This window comes from Mandrillus leucophaeus, unplaced genomic scaffold (genome assembly GCF_000951045.1).
Source record: "Mandrillus leucophaeus isolate KB7577 unplaced genomic scaffold, Mleu.le_1.0 Scaffold545, whole genome shotgun sequence".
NCBI lineage: Eukaryota > Metazoa > Chordata > Mammalia > Primates > Cercopithecidae > Mandrillus > Mandrillus leucophaeus.
Window position 1 is genome coordinate 1,505,236 of NW_012105864.1, and position 25,818 is coordinate 1,531,053.

Below are 25,818 nucleotides of genomic sequence, written 5' to 3' on the forward strand. Positions count from 1 at the left end.
AAAAAAAAAGAGCCAGGCGTGGTAGCGGGTGCCTGTAGTCCCAGCTACTCGGGAGGCTGAGGCAGGAGAATGGCGTGAACCCGGGAAGCAGAGCTTGCTGTGGGCCGAGATCGCGCCACTGCACTCCAGCCTGGGTAACAGAAGGAGACAGAGCGCGACTCCGTCTCAAAAAAAAAAAAAAAAAAAGGCATACTGTTTGCACATGCTAAATTTTATATTATGTAATAGCATAGCTCTCTCAACATTTGCTGATTTAAATTTTCTAACCTGCTGCTGTCTTCTCTAGAGAAGTCTGCTTTCCTAAATTGTTGAATTTCCAATCTTTAAGTATCCTGTCAGTGATTCCAGCCAAACGAAAATATTTCAGCAAGTTGTTGTGGTATTAAAAGGGCTTTGTGAAGAGCCTTACAGTATTTAAAAGTGTTTCATTCATTCAATAAAACACAAGCTTTCATTATCATATTGTTTGAACTCAATCTCAATATTCCTCAATATTAGATTCCTATGGAATAAGTCATTACACAGAAGGTATTTCAATGGGTAAAAAATACATGTTTTCTTGAGTATTAATACTTTTACAATTCCCAGAAATAAAAACTCAGTTTACATATGTAATTATTCTTATTCATTCATTGAATAATTATTTAGGACCCACAGCCTATTAAGTATCTATACAGGATACCGCAGATAAAATGATTTCTTATAAATAGCCACAGTCCTCGTTTTTAAAGAACCTAGATTTCAGTTGGAGTAGTATACATCAATTTTTAACAATCACTCAAATGCAAGTAAAATTCAAATATTAAGAGCTACCTAGGAACAAGGTATATGAGAATATATGTAGAGAGACTTATTTAATATGCCTTATGATTTTGATAGCAACAGTATAAAGTCTTGGTCATTAGAATCATGTGCCCATGAGTAAATGACCCTAATATCACCTAGTGAATGTCGGAGCTTGGAAAATAGTCAATGTTCACTAAATCTTTTATTATTTCCATAGGATAGATTCCCAAGGCAATTTTGTATTGGAATGATAGAGCAAGTTTCAGATAAGTTTCAGGCTGCAGTTTTGCCTCAAGAATACTGTATTTACAGTCTACTTGCACATCCTTGGGTGTTAGCACCTCATGAGTTTTTAAAAAATGGAAGAGAATATAATAGTTCTTAAAATAATAGAGATGAATCATTATTACAGCTAACATTTAGAGTTACTTCATATTGGATCATACCTTGGTGTTACTCAAGTTGTTCAAAGTGTATTTCCTAAGGTGAATATCTAACTATGTTTAGTTTCTTCATTGTGCTATTTCGACCTGTAAAATGGCTTTCATCACACCGGTCAGGAGATTGCTCTGAGCAAAATGATCGTATTTCTCCAAGGCTACAGCTACCATCAAGTCTATTCCAACCATGAGCAAATTTCTTCCTTGATCATCACAAATAAGACAAGAGTAGAAATAACTCTGTTCACCCCAATTGCTTGTATTATTTGCAGGCATAAAATTGTCATTTGAACAAATAAATATCATTTGTGAATGTTAAATACACAGAAAATTCTATACTTAATTAATCGTTCAAATATAAACTCTTTGTTACTTATAATTTATTTTCTCTACCAAAGTTACAGCTTTCAATAAGATGTTGAAATCAAAACTCATTTAGGTCTCCAACGCCTTGAATTTCTTGCTTGGATTTTGGCAGCACTTAATGATATATTCCAGTTTTTTCTCTATTTTATATGTCCCAAAATAGTAATAGCAGGTATATATTGCTCTTGGTATATTTGATAAATCTTAACAGGCTCTCACTCATTTTTTAAAGTTAAGAAAACTTTATTTTCTTAAGTTGAACTACCCACAACTAACTATTTTATACTTTTTAAAATAGGTGTTCATCTTATGGATACATACAAGTCATAAGTTCTGGAAATTTAATGTCAATATATGCCACCTCCCTCTACTGGAAAATCAGAACTAACAAAATTATTCTTATTTCCATTTTTTCTGATGGGAAAATTGGAAAACTGACTTATTGAAATAGCATCAAATAAATTCATTTGCTTTGTCTGAGGTCTTGTCTACAGCAACTCATTTTTATTGTGTATAGTAGATGTTAATAAACATGTTGAATGAATGAATGAATGCCATTTGTGTACTTTATAAATCTTAGCAGAATAACATTTGTCATCTCAGACCATTTGCATCAAGCAGTTTACACACCAAAAAATAAACAATTAAGAAAAACATTAACAGGAATCTGATGCTTGAGGTTTAAAAATACACATGCAGCAAAAAAATAGGCTATTCAATACATACCATTATCAAAATATCTGACAGTTGAATTTCTGGATACACTGGGATCAAAATTTGCCATTAAAGGTGCTATGTACTGTGTGGCTGTTAGCATTCGATGTACAACTTCTCCAGTGTATATGAAACCTAGAATTAGAAAAATAGGAAACATATTCAGAAAAAGAAGCCCATATAAAATTATGATTAAAATACTGCAAACTCAATTACAGTCGTATTATGAAAATAAAATGTCATGGTAGCTGGAAAAAAAGGAACGTATTTAATATCTTAGTATCTTATTAACAATACTTGGTCTGGATTAAGTAACAAATTCTTGTATAATTTGGTAGAACTTTGCAAACCCAAAATCTATAACATGTACAATTTTAATTGGGGGAAAAGTGACTATTATCTGGATGAGATTATTAGGCTAAAAATGCTAATACTGCATTATAAGTAACTCAAATATTCAATTTGCTGTTATTAATCCCTTGTTATTTTAACACTAGCTTACCACACAAGTCCTTTTAATGAGTGAATTCATTTTCATAGTATTTATTTAAGCTACCATCTCAGCATAGGAATTTTAGAAATGACATCTGGTACAATGCAGAAAATGTTTTGATCTTTTTTTTTTTACTTGAAAGTTGAAAGGGGGCTAAACACCCATGGTGAAGTTTTCACATTCTTGGTTTGCTCAAGCCTCTACATTATCAGCATGCTATCAAGAAGATAAAGTCTATATGTTTACAGATAAGGTGGTAAAACATTGACAATGCACAAATGCCTCCCTATTTAGAGATTTAATCAATGCCAGTCTATTCTGGCAGTTGGATAATGATAAGGAATTTACTATGGAGGACTTTGGCTTTGAATTAACTTTCAATAGCTCCTATGTTACAAGTCTAACTCCCTTTCTATTATTCACAGTAGGTTTATTTACTTTGTGGATTATCCATGACAAATTGTTAATCCTGTGCTGGCTTCTTGCCTTCAAAGTCTTTAGCTGCCTGAAAGGAGAGTCAGCTCAGGGATTGCTAAGTAATTTTAATATTAATCTAAGAAATACACAATTGAGATACATATGCAAATGCGCACACACAAATAAAATGCAAGGCAAATTATTTGTGACAATGCAATTGTAATGTTTGGGCAGTCATGAGTTAATTAGATACCCGGCACTAATATAAATCATTTTATATTAATAAGATAATGATATTTAAAGCTCAAAAAATGTTAAACTTTGATAACTCATTTTATGGTCTGAATAAATATTTCATTGGCAGATTGTGGTCTTCATTGTTTCAAATTCCAAACTGTGATGTCTAGGTAAGATATTACAGAATTAAACCTGTAGCTATTTACTTGGAAATTAATTTCTCTCTTTTTGGGAATATCTTCTTTCCTTTGACTACCTTTTAACATTTCATCAAAAGCATAATTGAATAATTTTTAAGATGAATAGCTAGAGAGCTATTCATCTTAAAAAATATTTTACCTGGAAAAATATTCAATGTGTACTTTTATCATCATGACTTCTTGTTTCTTATATGACTTATTGTTTCTTATTTACCAAGCACTATCTTTCAAAATAAATACCTGATGCTTTAAGCAGAATTTCGTACATTTGTAATTTCACCTAGCTGAAGTGTATTAAAAATATTATGGTGATAAGGTCATTGCTTTTATTATACTTCCTTCTAGATTTTCAGTCATACTCCTAATATCAAAGTGCAATATCACATCCTTAACATTATAAACATGAAGAGTAACTGTTTTCCAGGGTCTCTATTTTTTCTCCTATCCTCACCAGCATGCATTTATAATCTATCATTAAAATGAATACGAAAATTCTATAGATACCATCTCTTAAGGGAAATGTTTGAATTAGACGCTGAAAGTGTTATTTCCGAGAAAATAGCTCCAAGCAGGTTATTTCTCTTCTTTATATTCTCCAAGTACAAACAGAAGAAACTGCTTAACTTGGAGGATGGAGGTCAGTTATTCAAGGAAGGAAGATAATTTTACATAAGTACAAAATCCATTCTCCAAGACAACTTTGTAAGAACACCAGCAATACCTAGAAATACACTGTTGCAAAATGTAAGAGCACTGATGATTTCAGACACTTCATACTTACTGCTAGTATTTAAATAAATAAAATATATATACTTTCCCCTCAATATTTCTACATAGATTTGCTAAGAAACTATATATACTTTCATAGATTTGCTAAGAAACTTCTCTCCACTCTCAATAACCCAGTTTTCAGATGACAGAAACCATTAACTATTGTTTCTTTTGATCAGGAAACTGTTCCCCAAATCTACAATTTATCAAATGTCAAGGGTGAAATTTCAAATTGTTTCCAAAGAACTAAGTAGAAATATAGAAGAATTTGTTAACATGTATAAGCCACAGATATAGTTTTTAATTATTTTGTTACTAGAATATTAAAATAAGTTATGTTACTATGAGTATTATGGTTGCTACAACCACAGTGAACAAGAAACTGCTACCACAATTACTAGCATGTCTGGTACTTCTATTACTACTACCAGTACTAGTACCACCACCACGAAGAATTACTATGAAAAAAATAAAAACCCCAAGAAGGAAAAAAACCCTAGTACTCTGCAAAATGAGCTTAATTTTACTTATTCAGAGAATACTTGCTTGTTCTTCTTGGCTATATTGAAAGTTAATTATATCAATATCTCAGGTTAGTTTCTAACGACCAAGAAATAAAATTCTTGACTTCTTGGTGAAGCCCATCTAATGATAGGCTTTACCTAGTTCTCCTTAAGTTTCCAGATTTTAAAAATATCACTTCAGTAGTGGTTAATAATTGAGTGGAGAGAAGCCTTACAAGCTTGCAGGGGAATGTAATTAGGTGTTAAATAAGAAAGAGTTATGCAAATTAATGCAACAAAACTCCAAAGCTTTAAAGGCACTCATAGCTACCAACACCCCATCAGACATTTACTGCTTTTCTTTGACTGTTCTGGGCATTCCCAGCTAAAGATTATATATAAAATATATATTTATTTATATAAATACATATGTATATTTTATGTGTACATATATGTTACTTTTCCGGTTCTTAATGTTTTGGCGTAATTTAAGCAATATGTTTGCTTATTTATTTATTTATTTATATTTTTATTTTTTTGAGACGGAGTCTTGCTCTGTCACCCAGGCTGGAGTGCAGTGGCCAGATCTCAGCTCACTGCAAGCTCCGCCTCCCGGGTTCACGCCATTCTCCTGCCTCACCCTCCCGAGTAGCTGGGACTACAGGCGCCCGCCACCCCACCCAGCTAATTTTTTGTATTTTTAGTAGAGACGGGGTTTTACTGTGTTAGCCAGGATGGTCTCGATCTCCTGACCTCGTGATCCGCCTGCCTGGGCCTCCCAAAGTGCTGGGATTACAGGCGTGAGCCACCGTGCCTAGCCGTTTTTTTAAAAAAAAATTTTTTTTTAATATACACTTCAAGTTTTGGGATACCTGTGCAGAATGTGCAGGTTTGTTACATAGGTATACATGTGCCATGGGGGTTTGCTGCAACCGTCAATGTATCATCTACATTAGGTACTTCTTCTAATGCTATCCCTCCCCAAGGCCCCCACCCTCTGACAGGCCCCCGTGTGTGATGTTCCCCTCCCTGTGTCTATGTGTTCTCATTGTTCAACTCCCACTTATGAGTTAGAACATGCAGTGTTTGGTTTTCTGTTCTTGTGTTACTTTGCTGAGAATGATGATTTCCAGCTTCATCCATGTCCCTGCAAAGGACGTTAACTCATCCTTTTTTTATGGCTGCATAGTATTCCATGGGGTTTATGTGTCACATTTTATTTATCCAGTCTATCATTGATGGGCATTTGAGTTGGTTCCAAGTCTTTGATATTGTGAATAGTGCTGCAATAAACATATGTGTGCACGTTTCTTTATAGTAGAATGATTTATAATCCATCAGGTATATGTTTTAACCATTTTATTTACACATCTCTGTAGCCATTTGAAGAGCTAATCATACAATGTCTCCTTCACTTACTATATGATTCTACTATAAATAGCACTCATTTGCTCATCTGCCTTTGCAGAAAAGTGGTCATTTATGCAGATAATTTGGGACTGAGAAAGATATCTTCATGTAAAAGAATCAAGTAAGAGAAGCAAACATATTTTGTTCTTTGAATCTCAAATAATAGCGAATATATGGCCACTCTCTTTTGCCTTAGCAATTAGCAAAACCAGAGTCAAATTCTGAGATTGGTTGTAATCAACAGCTTTGTTCTTGTACCTTGAAAAATTTCCTTGGGCCGCTTTCCGTAGGTGGTCTGTAGTCATGTGAATAATCTGTTTTTACATCTGTAAGCCTCATCGAGTCAGTTGGGGGATTCTATCATTGTAGATCTTGTCATGAATAAATCCCATTCAATCATTATAGATTTATTAACCATATGTATTTACTAACCTGAAATATTATTCTGATAATGGTGAAATTAACCAGTATCTATATAGGCCTTTGCTAATTATATTATTTTCATTTTTTTTTTTTTTTTCTGAAACAGAGTCTTGCTCTGTCACTCAGGCTGGAGTGCAATGGCATGATCTTGGCTCACTGCAAACTCCGCCTCCCAGGCTCAAGCGATCCTCCTGTCTCAGCCTCCCAAGTGGCTGGGATTACAGGCATGCACTACCATGCCCAGCTAATTTTAGTATTTTTAGTAGATACATGGTTTCACCATGTTGGCCAGGCTGGTCTTGAACTCCTGGTCTCAAGTGATCCACCTGTCTTTGCCTCCCAAAGTGCTAGGATTACAGGTATGAGCCACTGCACCCAACCTTCATGTATTTTTTTTTATTGTGTTCTTGCACTAACTTTAAAAAAGAATAATGGTGCAGTTAATATTATTTTCATTTATTAAATGAAGTATTTAATAAGGCTGGGTAATTTGCCTAAAGCCACATGGCTAGAATAGGTCTTGTGATTCCAAATGTTATGGACTCTTCACAGTATATTTTTGCAGTCATTATGTGTCCGGCCTTACAACAGATACATTAGAAGACAGAAAGTTAGGCAGTATTATTTTTACTTATCTTGACGTCATTTCTAAGGCAATCACTCTGTAGGAATGCTGACAATCCCCATAAACAAGTTAAAATTGCCACTGGATGACACTTTCCATAATTATCCAGTAAGGTCTCACTTAACATCTCCAGGTTCTTGGAAACTGTCACTTTAAGGTAAAATATGTAAGGCAACCAATTTCAGCACTGGCTAACTGGTATCAGTAAGAATTAAGTTCCTATGGCATATTTCTGGATACAAAACCTCACCAAACTTCTAAATAAAGTGTTCCAAAAACACTTATTTAAATAAACTTGAGCTCTACATACATTTAAGAAAGGTTAATAAAAACAGATAAGATAATTATTTATCCAGTTATTTTGGTTCTGGGTCACAGGTGGCCTGAGCCTTTCCTGGCAGCTAAGGGAGTGAGGCAAGTACCAACCCTGGACCAGATGCCATTCCATCACAGGGCACATTCCCACATACACCCACACTCAATCACACTGAAACCATGTCGACATGCAGTAAATCTGATGTGTACATCTTTGGAATGTGGGAGGAAACCAAAGTACCCAGAGAAAGCCTACGCAGACATGGGGAGAATGCGCAAACTCCACACGACAGTGGCCCTAACCAGGAGTCACTTTTTTGTGTTTCTTTTCTCATCAACATTGAAGAATGATGTTGAGCAGAACAACTTTATTCAAGGATCTACTATATACTCTCCCTCATTGGATTTTATACTTAAACAAGGAGGTTGAGGAAGAAAAGACCTGTTCCGTCTGTGTGAAAATTCCAGCACTTATGCCTTAGAGCAGGGTGTTGGCCACCTGAAATCATGCTACTTTTATTGTAATACTAAAGGCTCTTTATTTTAATTGGAAGATTTCATAAATAGATTTATATTATATTCCTCTATTGCAATTCACCAAATGAGACGTAAATTGATATGGGAATCACACACGATGAGATAATTCATTTCCTAGTAGAAGAAAATTATTTCCTAGTGATGTGACTAAGTTACTTAAACTCTGTGTAGTTCAGTTACCTAATCTGCTAAATGGGAGTGTAACGGAGTCAATATCGTTAGGTTGTTGTGATGACTGAAAGAGTGAATACTGTAAGACAAATGCTTAAAAGTTTGCAGAAAACCAATGAATCACTTATATTTGCTCAAATTTTTACCTCTTGATGCCTTTTCTATGAAGCCTTTACAAGTTAATCTTGGACTTACGCTAGGATATTTATATGACTTTAAAATTGTGCGTCAGACCTAAATGTACGACATGTGTTTACCTGCCTTATTCTTGTTGGAGTTAAGGTAGACTATTGATCCCAACTACAGGATAATAGATAACAAAAACCTGAGTGTCCAAAATTCTTAGTTTGATATATTTCTCCTTACATTCTGATGGAACGAGCACTTTGTAAAAATGTTAACCTCCTATTGGTTGCAAGTGGTTGTTTTGTTTAATTGGAAGTGTCATGGTAATAAAAGCAGCACAAAGAAGCTATAATTGCTTGTGAAACACTCCGTAAAACTTTAATGTGTAAGGTACTCCATAAAATATTCTACTTCATCATCTTTTAGTTAATATTTTGGACCCAAGAGGAAAGGTTGGAGTTGATGGGTATGCCTGTAGGGCATTGAACATTTGTAGCTAAATGTTGTCTTTAGAGTGCAAATGATAATGGTATATGCCATCTTTATTATATGACATATGTACTGTTATCTCTACACATTAATCAAATAGATCTGAAATTTATGATCTTTTATCCATAAGGATTTGAAGACCCACTTCCTTATCATGATCTCTGACTAACCTTACATGTGTTCCATCTCTTCTATTTATGAAGAATTGAATTATTTAACTGCGTGTTTGCATTTATTGTTTGTCAATAGCTCAGTGTTGTTGGCGGACAAGTTGCTTGAACAACTTGATGAGGTCTCAGAACAATTCAAATTATGTTTTGCAAAAGTTCTATTTTGTAAGTCACAATACATTTCACGTGCTATAAACTACCTTCTTTAATACAAATACTTGTCAGATTTTTAAACAAAACCATGTGTGGCAGCAATTGATAATCTGAAAATGAAAAGTTGTGGTAAGTTATTTGGTAATGTAACTGTCCGACAGCTGCTACAGTGCAATGACAGGTTTTATGTAACAGACTTCCTCTGAATAAAATTGGTGCTAGTGGACCATATAGTTCACTATAAGGATATTGGCTTGTATTTGCAAACTAGACGGTTAATAAAATAAAATGAAGGGAAGAAATAGAAGCGTTCAGAAATTCATGTGAGTTTACTAATCACTGGTTCCTAGGAAGAAACCCATAATACTGTCAATCACCAAATACTTTCCCTTTACAATTCCAACCAGCTATCAAGTTAAAATATATCAAGGGTCTTTTATATTAAAATATATCCATCAGTTCTTAGGAAGCAACCTATAATAGTGTCAATCACCAAACAGTTACCATATTTATACTTGTAACCAGCTGTCAAGGTAAAATACATCAAATAGATTTTGTATACAAAATCAAAATATATTTACATGTGTTAACATATATCACATGTCATAGACTCCTTAATTTTATTGACATAAGGCACCATTGGGGATTATAAACCACAACAAAACCATTCCTTGGGGGGAAAAAAAGCAACAAGTGACAACTCTGTTATCAGCTGCAAATTATGTTCATAAAATTACCAATATAAAAATTTGTGTTGACCATATAAAAAGTCTCTCCCCAACTCCAGAAAGAACAGGAGGTGAAATGTGTAGATGAAGAGGGAAAGACAGACAAAAAACAAACAAACAAACAGAAGCCAAAAATCAAACACCAAAAAGCCCAAACCTTCTTCCTGAATTTTCATTTTGAACTAAAACAAAATTGTTGATTTCAGTTCTTGTTTCCTCCATCTTGTTCCTAAAAGAAATTCATGTAATATGTTCTTAATTAATGTTAATTCCTCCTAGTGATCACTGTCAACAGCTCCCCTCACCACCTCCTAAAATGTTTCTGATTATCTAGGATTTCTAGATACGGGTTCATTCAGAATCATATCTAGACTGCGGACTATGCATGCCAACCCTTGGAGTTTTATAGTACACAGGCATCTGACTGTTCATGGAGACATTGAACTGGCCGACAAGTTTGTTTCCTCTATCAAAATAGAACCAACTAATATTTCAAAAGCCTTAATCCTGCAGGTAGAGTAATGGCAACAATATGGTAGAACAGGAGTTTCCAGTACTTGTCCGCTTTCAGAAAAATCAATTTATGCAATCACCCATAGACAAAAATACCTTCACAAGAACCAAGAAACCCAGGTGAGAGATTATAGCACCTAAGTGGAGCCCAAAAATAAGAAAAGACACATTGAAGAAGATAGGTAAGAAAAATTTCACATTACCCACATCAAGTCTTCTCCAAGCCTATGCAGCCCAGTGCAGAGAAAGATACCCTCCGGGTGAGTAAAGTGAGCAGCACCAAGTCTTCCTGTAGACCCCGACACTGGCCCATCCCAGTGAACCCCTTCAGGCAGGCCCATAGAGACCTAAGCTCCAGGCTAACCCATGTGACTCCATACCCCAGGCCCACCCCAACACCAGACCAGCACTTGCAATCCTGGATTCCAGGCTGGCCCACATGGCTCCAGGCTCCAGGCTGGATGATGTGGCACCCAGTACCAAGTAGTTTGGCCTTCACAAACCTAGGCTTCAGGTAAGCCCTTGTGAACCCTTGTGCCAGGTTGATTCCCATAGACCCAAGATGCAGGCCCAAACTCACTGACCCAGGAACCATGCCTGTCATGCAGACCCAGACACTAGGATTGCCCAGTTAATCGAGGCTCCAGGCCTACATCTGCAGACCCAGGCACCAGGTTAACTCCTGTGGACCCAGGCAGTAGGCCCACCCAAACGCTGATCCAGCCAGCCTACCCAAAAACTCCAGAAGTAAGCCTGAACATAGACTTTGTCAGCCACCAGTACAGAATTTCTGGATGGACTGAGTGGTGAATGTCATTTTTTGTCAACATCAGTATATAAAGACTGAAAGAAGTGCCTACTTCTTCAAATGCAGAGTATATTACCAATGCAAGGTAACAAGGCTCACAAATAATCAAGGAAACATGACAGCATCAAGATAACCAAATAAAGCACCCATAACAGACCTCAAAGAATTGGAGATCTATGAACTGCCTGACAAATAATTGAAAATAATCATCTTGAAGCTCAGTGAGCTACAGGAGAACACAAGTACAAAACTAACTGATATCAGGAAAGCAATACAAGAATAAAACAAGAAGTGTAACAAACAGATAGAAACCATGAAAAAAAGAAGCAAACAGAAATTCTGGAATGGAAGAACACATTAACTGAACTGAAAAATTTCATAGAGAGGTTCAACAGTAGACTTGTTAAAGCAGGAGAAAGAATCAGCAAGCTTGAAGACAGAGCATTTAAAATTACCTGGTAAGAGGAGCAACAACAAAAGAATTTTTATAAGAGCAAAGAAAGGCTACAGGAATTATGAGACATCATTAAGTGAACCAATATATTCATTATGAGAGTTCCAGAAAAAGCAGAGGAAGAGAAAAGGCAAAAACTTATTATGCATAAACAATAACAGAAAACTTCCCAAATCTGGAGAAAGAAATGAACGTCCAGATCCATGAAGCCCAAAGAATCCCAAGAAGTTTAGACATAAACAGATCATTACAAAAACATGTTATTAACAAATTCTCTGAAGTCAAAAACACAACAAGAATTTTGAGAGCAGCAAGACAAAAATCTACTCATGACATAAAAAGAAATGTCTGTAAGGCTATCAGGGTGTTTCTCAGCAGGAACCTTACAGGGCAAAAGAAAGAAGTATGATAAATACAAAGTGTTCAAAGTAAACCAGCAATGACCAAGAATACTATACCTAGCCAAGTTGACTTTTATAATGTAGAAGAGAGACAAAATTTCCTGAACAAACAAAAGACGAGGGAGTTCATCACCATTAGAACCACCACATAAGAAATGGTAAAGAGAATCTTTAAGTTGAAGTGAAATGATAGAAACTAACAATATGAAAATATATGAAAGAATAAGACTCACTGTAAAGGTCAGAATGCAATCACACTCAGCTATTCTTATATTCCAATAGTGCTCCACAACTCACTTTTAACTCTAGTATAAAAGTTAAAAGACAAAGGTATTGGAAATATAGCTATAATAATTTATTAATGAATACATAATACAAAAGATAAAATTGTGAAATAAACTACAAAAAATATGAGGAGAGGAGAAATTAAAGTGTAGTTTTTGTATGTGGAGAAAGCTACGTTGTTATCAGTTTAAAACATATGCTACGACTTGAAGATGTCTTATGTAAGCTTAGTGGTAACCACAAAGGAAAAATTGATGGCAGATATAAAGATAAAGAAATTAAAGCAAATCACAACAAAAAATTATCAAATCAAAAAGAAAACAACAGGAGAGGAAGAAAACAAGAAAAGGGCTATAAAATAGAAAACAATTAACAAAATGTCAATAGTAAGTCTTACCTATAAATAATTACTTTAAATGTATGGATTACATTCTTCAATCAAAAGACATATAGTAGTTGAATTGATTTTGTTTGTTTGTTTAAAGATCCGACTATATGTTCTCTACAAAACACTTAACCTTAGGTTTAAGGAAACTCATATGCTGAAAGTTAAGGATGGACAAAGATAGTCCCTGCAAATTGCACCAAAAGAGACCAGGAATAGCCATAACTGTATCAGACAAAATAGATGTTAAATCAAAAACTGTCACAAGAGACAATGATAACGATATCAATGCATCAAAAGGGCATAAAATTATAAACATTTATGCCCCCAATATTAAGAACATACATATATGGCCAGGCGCGGTGGCTCACGCCTGTAATCCCAGCACTTTGGGAGGCCGAGGCAGGCGGATCATGAGGTCAGGAGATCGAGACAATCCTGGCTAACACGGTGAAACCGTCTCTACTAAAAATAAAAAAAAAAATTATCTGGGAGTGGTGGCGGGCACCTGTAGTCACAGTTACTCAGGAGGCTGAGGCAGGAGAATGGTGTGAACCCAGGAGGCGGAGATCGTGCCACTGCACTCCAGCCTGGGCAACAGAGCGAGACTCCACCAAAAAAAAAAAAAAAAAAAAAAGAACATAAATATATAAAGCAAATATTAAGAGAGCTAAAAGGAGAAATAGTTACTAATACAATAATAGTACAGGACTTCAATATTGCCACTTTCAGCAATGGATGGGTCATCCAGACAAAAAAATCAATAAGTATACAGAAGACATGCACAAGACTGAAGACCAAATGAATTTAACAGAGATATACAGACTGTTTCATCCAACAGCAGCAGAATATACATTCTTTACAAATGCACACAGAATATTTGTTAGGATAGATCCATGTGTTAGGTCAAATAAAAGTCTTCATAGATTTAGGAAGATTTAAGTAATATCAAGTATCTTTTCAGACCACAATGAAATGAAATTAGAAATCAATAAGAGGAGGAAAATTGGAAACATTCACAAATATGTGAGAATTAAATAACATAGTTCTGAATAACCAATGAGTCAAAGAAGAAATCAACAGTGAATTTAAAAGATATCTTGAGACAAACAAAAATGGAAATACAACTTCCTAAATTTTATGGGATGCAACAAAAGCAGTCCTAAGAGGTAAGTTTATAGCAATAAATACCTACATGAAGAAAAAAGAAAGACTTCATAAAAGCAACCTAATATGACACCTCAAGGAACAGGAAAAAAGAACAAACTAAGCTTAAGAAAGGAAATAATAAAGAGTTAGCAGAAGGAAGGTAATAAAAAAAGATCAGAAAATATATGAACGATATAGAGACTAGAAAAAAACAATACAAAAGGTTAATGAAACTAAGAGTCGGTTTTTTTTTTTTTGTAAAATAAACAAAACAGTAACTTTTAGTTAAACTAAGAAAAAATAGAATAATAAAATTATAAGTGACTAAGTGCAGTGGTTCACGCCTGTAATCCCAGCACACTGGGAGGCTGAGGCGGGTGGATCACCTGAGATCAGGAGTTCAAGACCAGCCTAACCAACATGATGAAATCCTGTCTCTATTTAACATACAAAAACTAGCTGGGCATGGTGGCATGCACCAATAATTCCAGCTACTCAGGAGGCTGAGACAGAAGAATTGCTTGAACCCAGGAAGCAGGGGTTGCAGTGAGCCAAGATTGCACCATTGCACTCCAGCCTGGGCAACAAGAGCGAAAAAAAATTTTAAGTGAAAGAAGAGATTACAATTGATACCATATAAATATAAAAGATCAGAAGAAGCTACTATAAAAATTATATGCCAACAAATTCGATAACCTAGAAGCAGTGTATAAACCTCTGGAAACATACATATTACCACGTCTGAACAGAACAGTATAGAAACTCTAAATAGAATAGAAAATATGGATAAAAGAAACCAGAACAAAAAAACAGAATAGAAAATCTGAAAAATACAAATAACAAGTAAAGAGACTTAATCAGTAATCAAAACCTTCAAAAAAGCTCACGACCTCACGGCTTTACTGGGGTAAATTCTACCAAACACTTAAAGGATATTTAACATCAATACTACTCAAAATCTTCCAAAAAAATTGAAGAGAAATAAACACTTGCAAACTCTTTTCTCACGGCCAGCATTACCTGGATACCAAAGTCAGATGAAAACATTACAATAAAAGAAAACTACAGGTCAATATCCCTGACGAATGTAGATGCAGAAATCCTTAACAAAATAATAGAAAATCTAATTCAACAGCACATTAAAAAGATCATTCCCCATGATCACATAGGTTTTATCCTTGTTTTAACATATACAAATCACTAAATGTGATATACCACATTAATAGAATGAAGATTAAGAATTACATGATCATCTCAATATATGCAAAAAAGCATTTGACAAAATTTAACATCCTTTCATGATAAAAACTCTCAACAAATTAGGTACAGATGGAATGTAACTTAAGATAATAAAGAATATGTATGACAAGTCCACAGATAGTATCACACTCAACAATAAAAAGCTAAAAACCTTCTCGGGATTAGTAACAAGATAAGGATTCTCATTCTTGCCATTTCTATTCAATATAATATTAGAAGTTCTAGCCAGCGCAATTAATCAAGAAAAAAGAAATAAAAGAGAAACCAGAAAGGAAGAAATAAAATTTTCTTTGCAGATGACATAATGCTCTATATACAAAACCCTGAAAACTCCTCCAAAATACTGTTAACATTAATAAACAAATTCAGTGAAAGTATAAGATACACAATAAACACGTGAAAATAAGTTGTGTTTCTATACACTAACAATGAACTATCCAAAACAGAAATTAACACTCTCATATACAATAGCATCAAAAATTAAAATATTTAGAAATAATTTTATCCAAACAGATAAAAGATCTGTAAACTGAAGCATTGGTGAAAGAAAATTAAAGAAATCACAACAAAAGGAATGATATCCTGTGATCACAGATTAGAAGAATCGAAAATTAAAAAAATAAAACTTCCAAGGGAACCAAAACAAACCAAAAAATAAAAGCAAATCCCAAAAAAAACCCAAGGCAATTTCAAAAAAAAAAAAAAAAAAATCATGAAATTCTTATGGAACCACAAAAGGCCTGCAACTGCCAAAGTGATCTTGAGCAAGAACAAAGCTGGAGGCATCACACTACCTGATTTCAAAATCTACTACAAAGCTATAGAAATCAAAACAGAATGGTTCTGGAATGAAAACAGTCACACTGACCAATGGAACAGAATAGACAGCCCAGCCCCAAATCTAAGCATTTATGGTCATTGATTTTCAACAACTGTGGCAAGAACACAATGGCTAAAAAGTTAGTCTCTTTAATAAATATTGTTAGAAAACTAGATATCCACATGTAGAAAAATAAAATTGGAGCATTATTTCACACCATATGCAAAAATCAACTCAAAGTAGATTAAAGACTTAAATGTGAGACCAGAAACTGCAAAACTATATATACATATGATGATCCCTATATATATATATGATGACCCCTAAAACAAAACACAGACAGACAAATGAGATTTCATGAAACTGAAAAGCCGTTAAAGAAAACAATCAACAGAGTCAAGAGAAAACCTGCAGAATGGAAGAAGACATTTGCAAATTACATATCTGCTAAGAGGTCATTATCCAAAATATATAAAGAACTCAGCTCAATAGAAGAAAACAAATAACCCAATTAAACAATGGAAAAATGACTTGAACAAAGATTTCTCGAATGAAAACACAAATAGCCAATAGGTACATAAAAAATGTTCAGCATCACTAACCATTAAGGAGATGCAAATAAAAACCAGAATAAAATATACCGTTTGGGATGACTATTATGAACAACATGAAACATAACAAGTGTTGACAAGGAGGTGGAGAAAGGAGAACTCTTATACATTGTTGGTGGAAATGTAAATTAGTATAGTCATTATGGAAATAACGCAGAGGATTTCCACAAAATTAAAAGTGGAACTACTATATGATCCAGCAATTCCACTTCTGAGTATATATCCCGAGGAAGTGAAATCATTATGTGGAAGGGATATCAGAACTTCTATGTTCATTGCAGCACTCTTCACAGTGGCCAAGATATAGGATCAACTTAAGTGCTAATCAGAGGATGAATAAAGAAAATGTGGTATATGTACAAAATGGAATACTATTCAGCCTTTAAAAAGAAGGAAGTCGTTGGTGTCAACATGGATGAACTTGGAAGAAATTATGTTATGTGCAATAAGCCAGTCCCAGAAAGGCAAATACTATATGTAGAATATAAAAAGTTACACTTATAGAATCAGAGAGTAGAATGGTGGCCGCTAGAAGCAGGGGGATAGGGTAAACACGGAGACATTGACTTAAGGGCATAAGGTTTCAGTTTTTCAGGATAATAAAGTTCTGAAGATCTAATATACAGCATAGACAACTATTGTTAATAATATTGTATTGCATACTTGAAATTTGCTAAAAGAATAGATCTTACGTGTTCTTACCAAAAAAAAAGTAACTATGTGAGGTGATGGATATATTAAGTATATAGTGGTAATCATTTCACAATGTATATGTATATCAAAACACTACATTGTGCATCTTAAATATATACAAATTGTATTTGCCAATTATATCTCAGTGAAGCTGGAAAAAAGTCAATACCCGAAGAAAATAAAAAGTCTTATTCCTACATGAGGGACAAAGAGAGGGTTGCTTTGAATTATTTACACTCCTAGACTAAGGATATGGAGATCCTGTGGTCAAATGCTGGAGTCACATGCTGCAACCAAGTTATAGGTGAGAGATAGTCCCCAGAACTTGAGGTCTGCTTGGTCTTTGGGTAGACTGCCCTGTGTTTGCAAAGCATCTGTCTTGAATCACCTTTGACCATGCTCCCTGCAGGCAGCCTTTCTAGAAGACAGTTATTCCGCTTCCATATTTGTGAGTATTGGCTCCCCTGCAATTTCTGTCTAGGTTGACCAGAGCCTATATAACCCATTTGGGATAGATACTATCTAGAACATCTCTACATTATCAGCAGGGCTTCCATCCTGGTTCTGTTCCGCTCTAGAGAGGGAAGTTCATGCATTGTTCTACCTTTCACTTCAACCATAATGCCCCCAACCTAACAAAGATAACTGTCTTTTTCCTTTTTCCCTTCCCTTTCTTTAAGAGATGGGGTCTTGCTATGTTGCCTAGGCTGGAGTTGAACTCCTGGTTGCAAGCCATTCTCCTCCCTCAGTCTTTGTAGTAGCTGGGACTACAGACATGTACCACTACACCCCATTTTGTCTCTTCCTTTTCTAAGGACTTAAAAACTATCATTCAAAATCCATTTTTAAAATGTCCAGAAACAGCCCTGGAAGGAAGATGCTCATATGCAAAGAAGGGAGTGCCTTTGGATAGGAGTCCTTTTTCTACATTACCATACCTTATTGTACATGTTGAATATTCTATAGTAAATCAAGCCTTATTTTAAAAATCAGGTATACTTAAAGTAAAAATATTATATAGCAGGAGAATATCCCTTTCATATCCTTGCCCAAAATCCAGTCTCTAGTTTACAAAACAAATTTTATAGTATATTTTTGAAATAATTACACTTTCCCAACTCTCATCCTTCTGGAAATGTTTTTGTTTCCATGACTGTTTACATATTTCTGGGAAAGACAGAGATCTCATCTCCGAATTTTACTAGATCCATCCGAATCAGACCATGCGATGTCCTGAATGTGCTGACAATCTCTGCATTGTCTTTCCCTTTACATGGCAAGATAAATCCCGTTCATTCAGACAGGAAAAGAAACTCGAAGAGAGTGGAAGAGCTTTGCTTTCTCAAATACAGTCATCTGCATTGTACCAACAGTCCCAAATCAAGGGTCTATTCCTTCCTTCCTTCTTTTTTTTCCACCCGAATACCTAATGTATCTCAATAATTTCCTTAGATGGTTTGGGTTTTAATTGACTTAGCACTTACCTTATAGGTTCAAGGTAGTGTCATATCCTTATATATCCAACCTAGTGTTTTTTAAATATATATATGTTATATATATTTGTGTTATATATATAACATATATACACATCTGTGTGTATACTATTATATATATGTGTATATATGTATACACAAATGTACAAATGTATGTGTGTATATATAGTGTATGTATAATAGATTGTGTGTATGTATAGTTCATGTAAAATATATGTTATAAATATCATATATATATATGTTCATTTCTCTCTGCAAGGAGCAAAAATGCAGTGGAAAGGCTCAGATTTGAGTTCTCCTTTCTGTCTTACAAGCTGTATGACCTCATGTCATCACTTACTCTCATCGAGTTGCAATTTCCTCTATAAAATTAGGCTAATAGGAATCCCTTTAAATAACACTGTTGTGTGCATTAATCGGTTTTTTAAAAAGACAACATAAATGCAGCTGCAACTGCTCCAAGCAACACAAATATAAGGAGCATTGCACTGAACTCTGACATCCTTTTAAAATCAGAGCTCTATAGAGGCTCTCTCTGTAGCTGCATTGATTCCTCTCTTTGCTCTTGATCTTTGCAGTCCGATGGTCAGGCTCAAACCTCTGTGATATTTCCACCCTTATTGAGACATGTGCCCTTTTGCAATCTCAGAGTGGTGATCGTGACTACATTTTCTCAGATGTTTTAGTAGTCTGGTCCCCCAAGGTGATGGTATACAATCTCTCTATTCAACCCTTCATCCAAGAGTACAAACAGGTTGGATTTTGCTCAAGCCTTCAATCACTTCCACATCACTTCAAACACACAGCCAGTTGTGTTTGCTCAGCTAGGACCAGGCTCATAGGATTCATTTCAATCTTCCCTAAGTGCTTCATTTGACTCTTCGGATATGGAATTGTTAGTAAGTTAAGTCAAGATCTCTACAACATTCTCTTAGAGTCCCACTGCCAGGTGGTATACCACTTCCCTAACACTCTGCTTCTCAAATGCCAGTGGATATTAGGAAATAGGTGTATGGGTAGGGGGTTGATTGTCACCATGTCTGGGGGACATTACTGGGATGAAGCTGGGGGAGGCAGCTGTTAAATGTTCTGTATTTCTGCTCAATGAAGAGTTGTCCTGTCCAAATGCCAATTGCAATGTTATAAACAATTAAGAAACTGCAAGTTGTTGCTAGTTTCCATGGCAGTCAGCCACTATATTACCCTCTCACAGCTTTCTAAACCAAATGTCATTATTACATCAGAATGCATCACCCTTTCCCTTCAACTCAGCACATGTCTCTTACATGTTCATTGCTTGATTGTTTTCCCCATCCTCAAACACTCTCCTGGATGCCTCTACCCTCAGGTTCATGGTTTTCTCACGAGTGTATTTATTATTGACACATACTCTTAAATCACCTCTCCCAGGAGATTCATTTACCTTTAAGCAATATTTAATTCCCAAAGAGTTTATATTGGAAAAGATATAAGGGGGCAGAATTTGCTTTTGGAATTTAAAAAAAAAAAGGCTTCAATGTAAATTGTGGCCCTGCCATTTAGTATGCATTGTTACAAATAAATTATTTAAATGCTCTGATATTCGGTTCCCTGGCTTCAAAATGGCAATACTAATAGCCTCTGTGCGAATTATATGAGATAAATAATGAAAGAAACCCAATACAATCCTGTCCCTGGAATATGGTAGTTTATCATTAAAGGTTTAGTTTCTCTTCTTTGCCTTTCTTTCCTGTCTAAAGTTTCTGTAATTTCCTTAAAATTACCCAATATTCTAAATAGGAGCTGATCATGACTCCATTTCTTGAAAAAAAAGTTTCCTGGGACTGGCTTTGGATTAAAGAAGATCTACACCATGGATTTAGAAAAACAACTCACTTTTTTGCACTGCCACTCCTATCAGTACTCCTGAAGTGTCCTACTGGTCCCTTGGTTATGGCCAGAATGTGGCGTTTAAGAATTAGGTCTATGCCTTCACATGACAACTTTGGGTACTTTACTAGTTCATAATCTGTCCCCCACTGCAGTTGTATTTGCCATATACTCCTCCTTCTCTCCCCCAGGCCAGGAGCCATGAGATACCATAGTCAGTGAGAGTGCCAAAATAACCATAACAAAACAGCATCGACCTAGCTGTATACTCCTATTGCAATTCACTCTTTGTACTTTCAATATGCTCTACAATTTGAACACATAAGACACTGCATACTGAAAGAAAACTCACCTCATTTGAGAAAAGAAAGGAATTTATACCACATTTGGCTTTGTTTTTATAAAGGGTGTGTGTGTCTGTGTGTGTGTGTGTGTGTGTGTGTGTAGGCATATATGGATCCATGTATATACAGACACACGAGTATCTATTATATAGACACATATGTATACATGTAGCTACATATATAGAGACAGAGCAGAGACAGAGACAGAGAGAAAGAGATGGCATGTTAAAGTACATTGATTTTATAAATCAATACAAAACACATATCGAGTATCTTTAAATCTGAACCGCAGTAAAATCCAGGAAGCATCCAGCTTACTTAGTCTAAAAGCATTTCAGCCATGGTCTTTTTTATTTTGTTGACCCAGATGCACATACTTTTCAATATCTCGGTTAATTTCATCTTGACTGAGATTTTCAAAAATGCATTTATTTTCACAGATATAATGTATTCCTCATAAAATTCATCAACTCTATTTTAGGAAGCACTGCAATTGCTGAGAGCAGGGAGAGACCGAAAGACGCCCTAAGTCCTTTTAACCATATCCATGCCTTATATTTCTCTCCCTACTCCATCTTCCACTCTAAATGAAAAATAAGCAAAAATCAATTTTACTCAGTCATTTCCTCCTGATGAAGACTCCAGGGAAGGTTTATTAGAATGTACATTCTTCCAGCATAGTTACTTGTATTTATTTGAAATATGTTCATAGAGGCCAAAAAGAATAGAATTTGATGAATGTATTAAATTATCATATGCACCCTGAAAATACATGTATCTGTTGTGTATCAATTTTTAAAAAATAAAAATAAGAGTAGAATTTGGTTAGCATTACTATTTTTCTCCCAAATTATATCCACTTTCAAATGTTAGAGATTCTACTTCCTATAATTTCACCACAACAACAACAAAAAAATCAACTGACAGTACTGATTTTGATCAAAATACTGATAAAGCATTTTCCCTTGACCATGGGAGTCACTGCAAGGACAATTGATATTTTAAAATTCTTAAATACATATTCATACACATCAAAATATCTTGTGATGTTCATCTAATTTCTATTTATTTACATGTTTTAATAATTTTTAGAAATAACTCTTAAAAACATAAAAGTCACAATATATGCAGAGAATTTGTGTTTATGTACGTATGACTAAGTAGGCAATGGGCACCTGTATGTCAGTATACCTACCATCCAGACTAAAAGGCTTATCTAATAAGAAACAATAAGATCTTTAAGATGCAGTGTTTCCCTCCTACTGAGAGCTAATGACTCTTACTCACTTTTGTTTACCATTTCCTTTCTTTTCTTTATAGTTTTACATTATACATTTATGTGCCTATAGTATAGCCTATGTTTAGATTGCAAAATGATTGATGGATACTGTAAGCATTCTTCTTAAATTGTTTAATTTTTGTTCAATCTGCACTGCTAAGAGAATCATCCCTGTTGTGCGTGTAGCTGCGTTCCACTCATTTTTCACTGCTGTATCACATTCCATTATATAAACATGCCATAATTAATTTATTCATTAGACTCTTGATTATATTTTTATTGTCTTTGCGTTTTTTCTTTATTTTCTTTCTCTTTCTTTCTTTTTTTTTTTTTTTTTTTCTCTTTCACAGTACTTCCATAATTTTATTTTTGCACATGCCCTGGTGCACATGTACAAGACTTTTCTAAAGTATAAACCTAGAAGTTATATGTTTAGGTCACAAGTCATGTGCATATTAAACTTCACCAGATAATGCTGAATTGTTTTCCTAAATATACCAATTGATACATCCATCATCACTAAGTACATATTCTTGTTGTTTCATATTCTCATCAAAATATGATGTTTTGTGGTACTGGGCATTTTTGGTATTCGTGCATTCTCATTTTGCTATAAATAAATGCCTGAGCCTTTATATCAGCATTTTTGGAGGCTGAGGCAGGTGGATCACTTGAGGCCAGAAGTTTGAGACCAGCTTGGCCAACATGGTGAGACCTTGTCTCTATTAAAAATGCAAAAATTAGCAGGGCATGGTAGTGCACACTTGTAATCCCAGTTAGTCAGGAGGCTGAGGCATGAAAATTGCTTGATCATGGAGGTGGAGGTTGCAGTGAGCCAAGATCTCACCACTTGGGAGGCTGAGGCAGGAGAATCGCTTGAACCTGGAAGGTGGAGGTTGCAGTGAGCCAAGATCTCACCACTGCACTCTAGCCTGGGTGATAGACAAGGCACACAGTTCTGCAGCTTCTACAGAAAGCATAGCAACTTCTGCTTCTGAGGAGGCCTCAGGAAACTTACAATCATGGCAGAAGACAAAGCAGGAACAAGACCTCTCATTTGGCCAGAGCAGGATGAAGAGAGATGGAGGGAGGAGGTGCGACACACTTTTAAACAACCAGATCTCAAGATAACTCAGTCATGAGAAGATGGTGCAAAAAATTCATGAGGGATCCACACCCATGATCCAATCACTTCCCAGCAAATCCCACCTCCAATACTGGGGATTAATTCAACACAAGATTTGGGTGGAGACACAGATTCAAACCTATCACTGGTAGTTGTGAAATTATATCTCATGTGGCATTTATTTACATTTTCTTGAGGTTAACATAAAATTGAATATTTTCCAGAAGCTAATTTGCCATTGACATTTCCTTTTCTCTGAAGTGACTAAAACACCTTAACCTTTTCTTATTGATGTCTAGGTATGGCTTTTAGCTTTAAAATAGATAGATAGATAGATAGATAGATAGATAGATAGATAGATAGATAGATAGGTAGATAGATGCCCCGATCATTTCCCGGGTACGTGGAAAACACTTACCTGGTTTGTGCTTTTTGTGCATTCCTAAAAGGCTTCCCTACCCTACCCTAAAGTCAGAAAAATATTTTTCCCTACTCTGATGCAATAAATACATTTTTTTCTAAATTGTTCTCTAAATGATTTGTAAATTTTCCTATCACATTTAAGTTTTTCTTTCACCTGAAATTATTTTTATAGGTTATTACACACAGATAAATTTGATGCTTTTTTTTTTCAGTAGAGATAGTAAATATCACAGACTCATTTTTTTTTTTTGAAAATTCCATCCTATTCTTTCTGCTGGACAATACATAGTTGAATTTTCATAAACATATGGGATTTTTTCAGGAGTCAACTCTGATTCATCGGTCAACTTGTTTATCCCTGCATCGATGGCTCAACGTTTCCTTATTATGTCTTCAGACCTGGTGAATTAAGAGTCCATCAACTGTCTGCCTTGAATGTGTGAAAATCACTGTTCCTTTGTTCTTTCATATAAACTTTGTCAACATACATGTGCACACACACACGCACATATGCACACATAAAATAATCATGTTATATTTTGACCGAAATTGCATTGGAGTTATAAGTCGGTTTGAGAGGAATTCACTTGTTTTAATTTTGAATCTCCCAATCCATGAACATGGTATTTATCATTATTTATTTATATATTCTTGGAAATCTTTCAATTTTTTATGAAATTTTTCACAATGTCCTTCACATAATCTTTATATGTCCTCTGATTTATTTAGCTCTTTTGAAGCTACTGTTATTGAAAACTTTATGCTCAATTATATTTTATGACTACGTATTCAGAAACACAACTAACGTTATATATTGATTTTATATTCTACAATCTCGCTCAACTGCTGAACTAATTGTTTTTTTCATTTTTAAAGGCTTTAGTATGTGATAATTGTATTGTCTGAAAATAAGAATATATTTTTTCTTCCAGTCTTTATATATTTTATTTATTTTTTCATTTTTATTCATTGTGCATTATTTTAACACAGAAACAATAAACTCTTCTTTTAAAATCGATACCTAAATGATCAATAACAATTCATATAATTTACTTGCAATTAGGTAATAAGCAAAATACAAGTCAGAGACCTAACTAAAACAACTACCAAAAAATTTTTTATAAGACTGAATAAAATATTTTGTAAAACATTTAGAAGGGATGTCATTGATTACAAATAACAATTCTGACTTCAAATGTCTCCTTTCTATGTCTTCTTACTTCTAGAGATGTCATACACACTTTAGAGAGAAACTGGTACATTTCTTTCAAGCCACCAATCTGTAGGTATCCAAATACCTTACTTCTAACGCTACTTCATTACATAACTTCTTTTTCCATTCCCTTCCCAACATTTTTACTCCTATTAAACCTTAACACCTGATTATTCAACCAAAGTAAAGCATTAGAAAGTGCTCTTCAAAAAAATGGCTTACTAACTTCTCGATTTCCTGTGACTTTGACCACAGCAGATTACTGAGAACAGGGAGAAATGGGTATGTAGCAAAGAAAGGCAGGCAATAGAACCACAACTATGGGACAATCCAAGAGCAGACAAGTAATAACAACGCTACATCTCCTCTTTGTTCAACTGGTGCAACCAAGAGAAAAAGACCTTCCAAGTGCAGCTTCAATATTTTACTGTTTTCCAGGGAGGAAGAAAAAAAAATCTTAGAGCTATTTTTCCCACAGCACCTTTACATTTACATCTACAAAAAGACGTGGGGGCAAAGCCATGATCTCCTTCGGATGAAAAGAGGCACCTCTGAAAGGGGACTGCGGGAAGGCATGGAAGGTCTTTTGTAATTGATAACCTGGTTTCCTAACACGCA

At 34.9% G+C, this 25,818-nt stretch overlaps 1 protein-coding gene across 2 annotated transcripts in view; it reads right to left on the minus strand.

The window, feature by feature from the left end:
- The window catches only part of PLXDC2 (plexin domain containing 2), a 468,543-nt gene that overhangs the window by 130,938 nt on the left and 311,787 nt on the right, over positions 1–25,818 (minus strand). For both annotated transcript variants that reach the window (XM_011997681.1, XM_011997680.1), the window contains one exon: positions 2,319–2,441. In XM_011997681.1, coding sequence (XP_011853071.1) covers positions 2,319–2,441 — 123 coding nt within the window. The remainder of the gene's footprint in view (positions 1–2,318; positions 2,442–25,818) is intronic.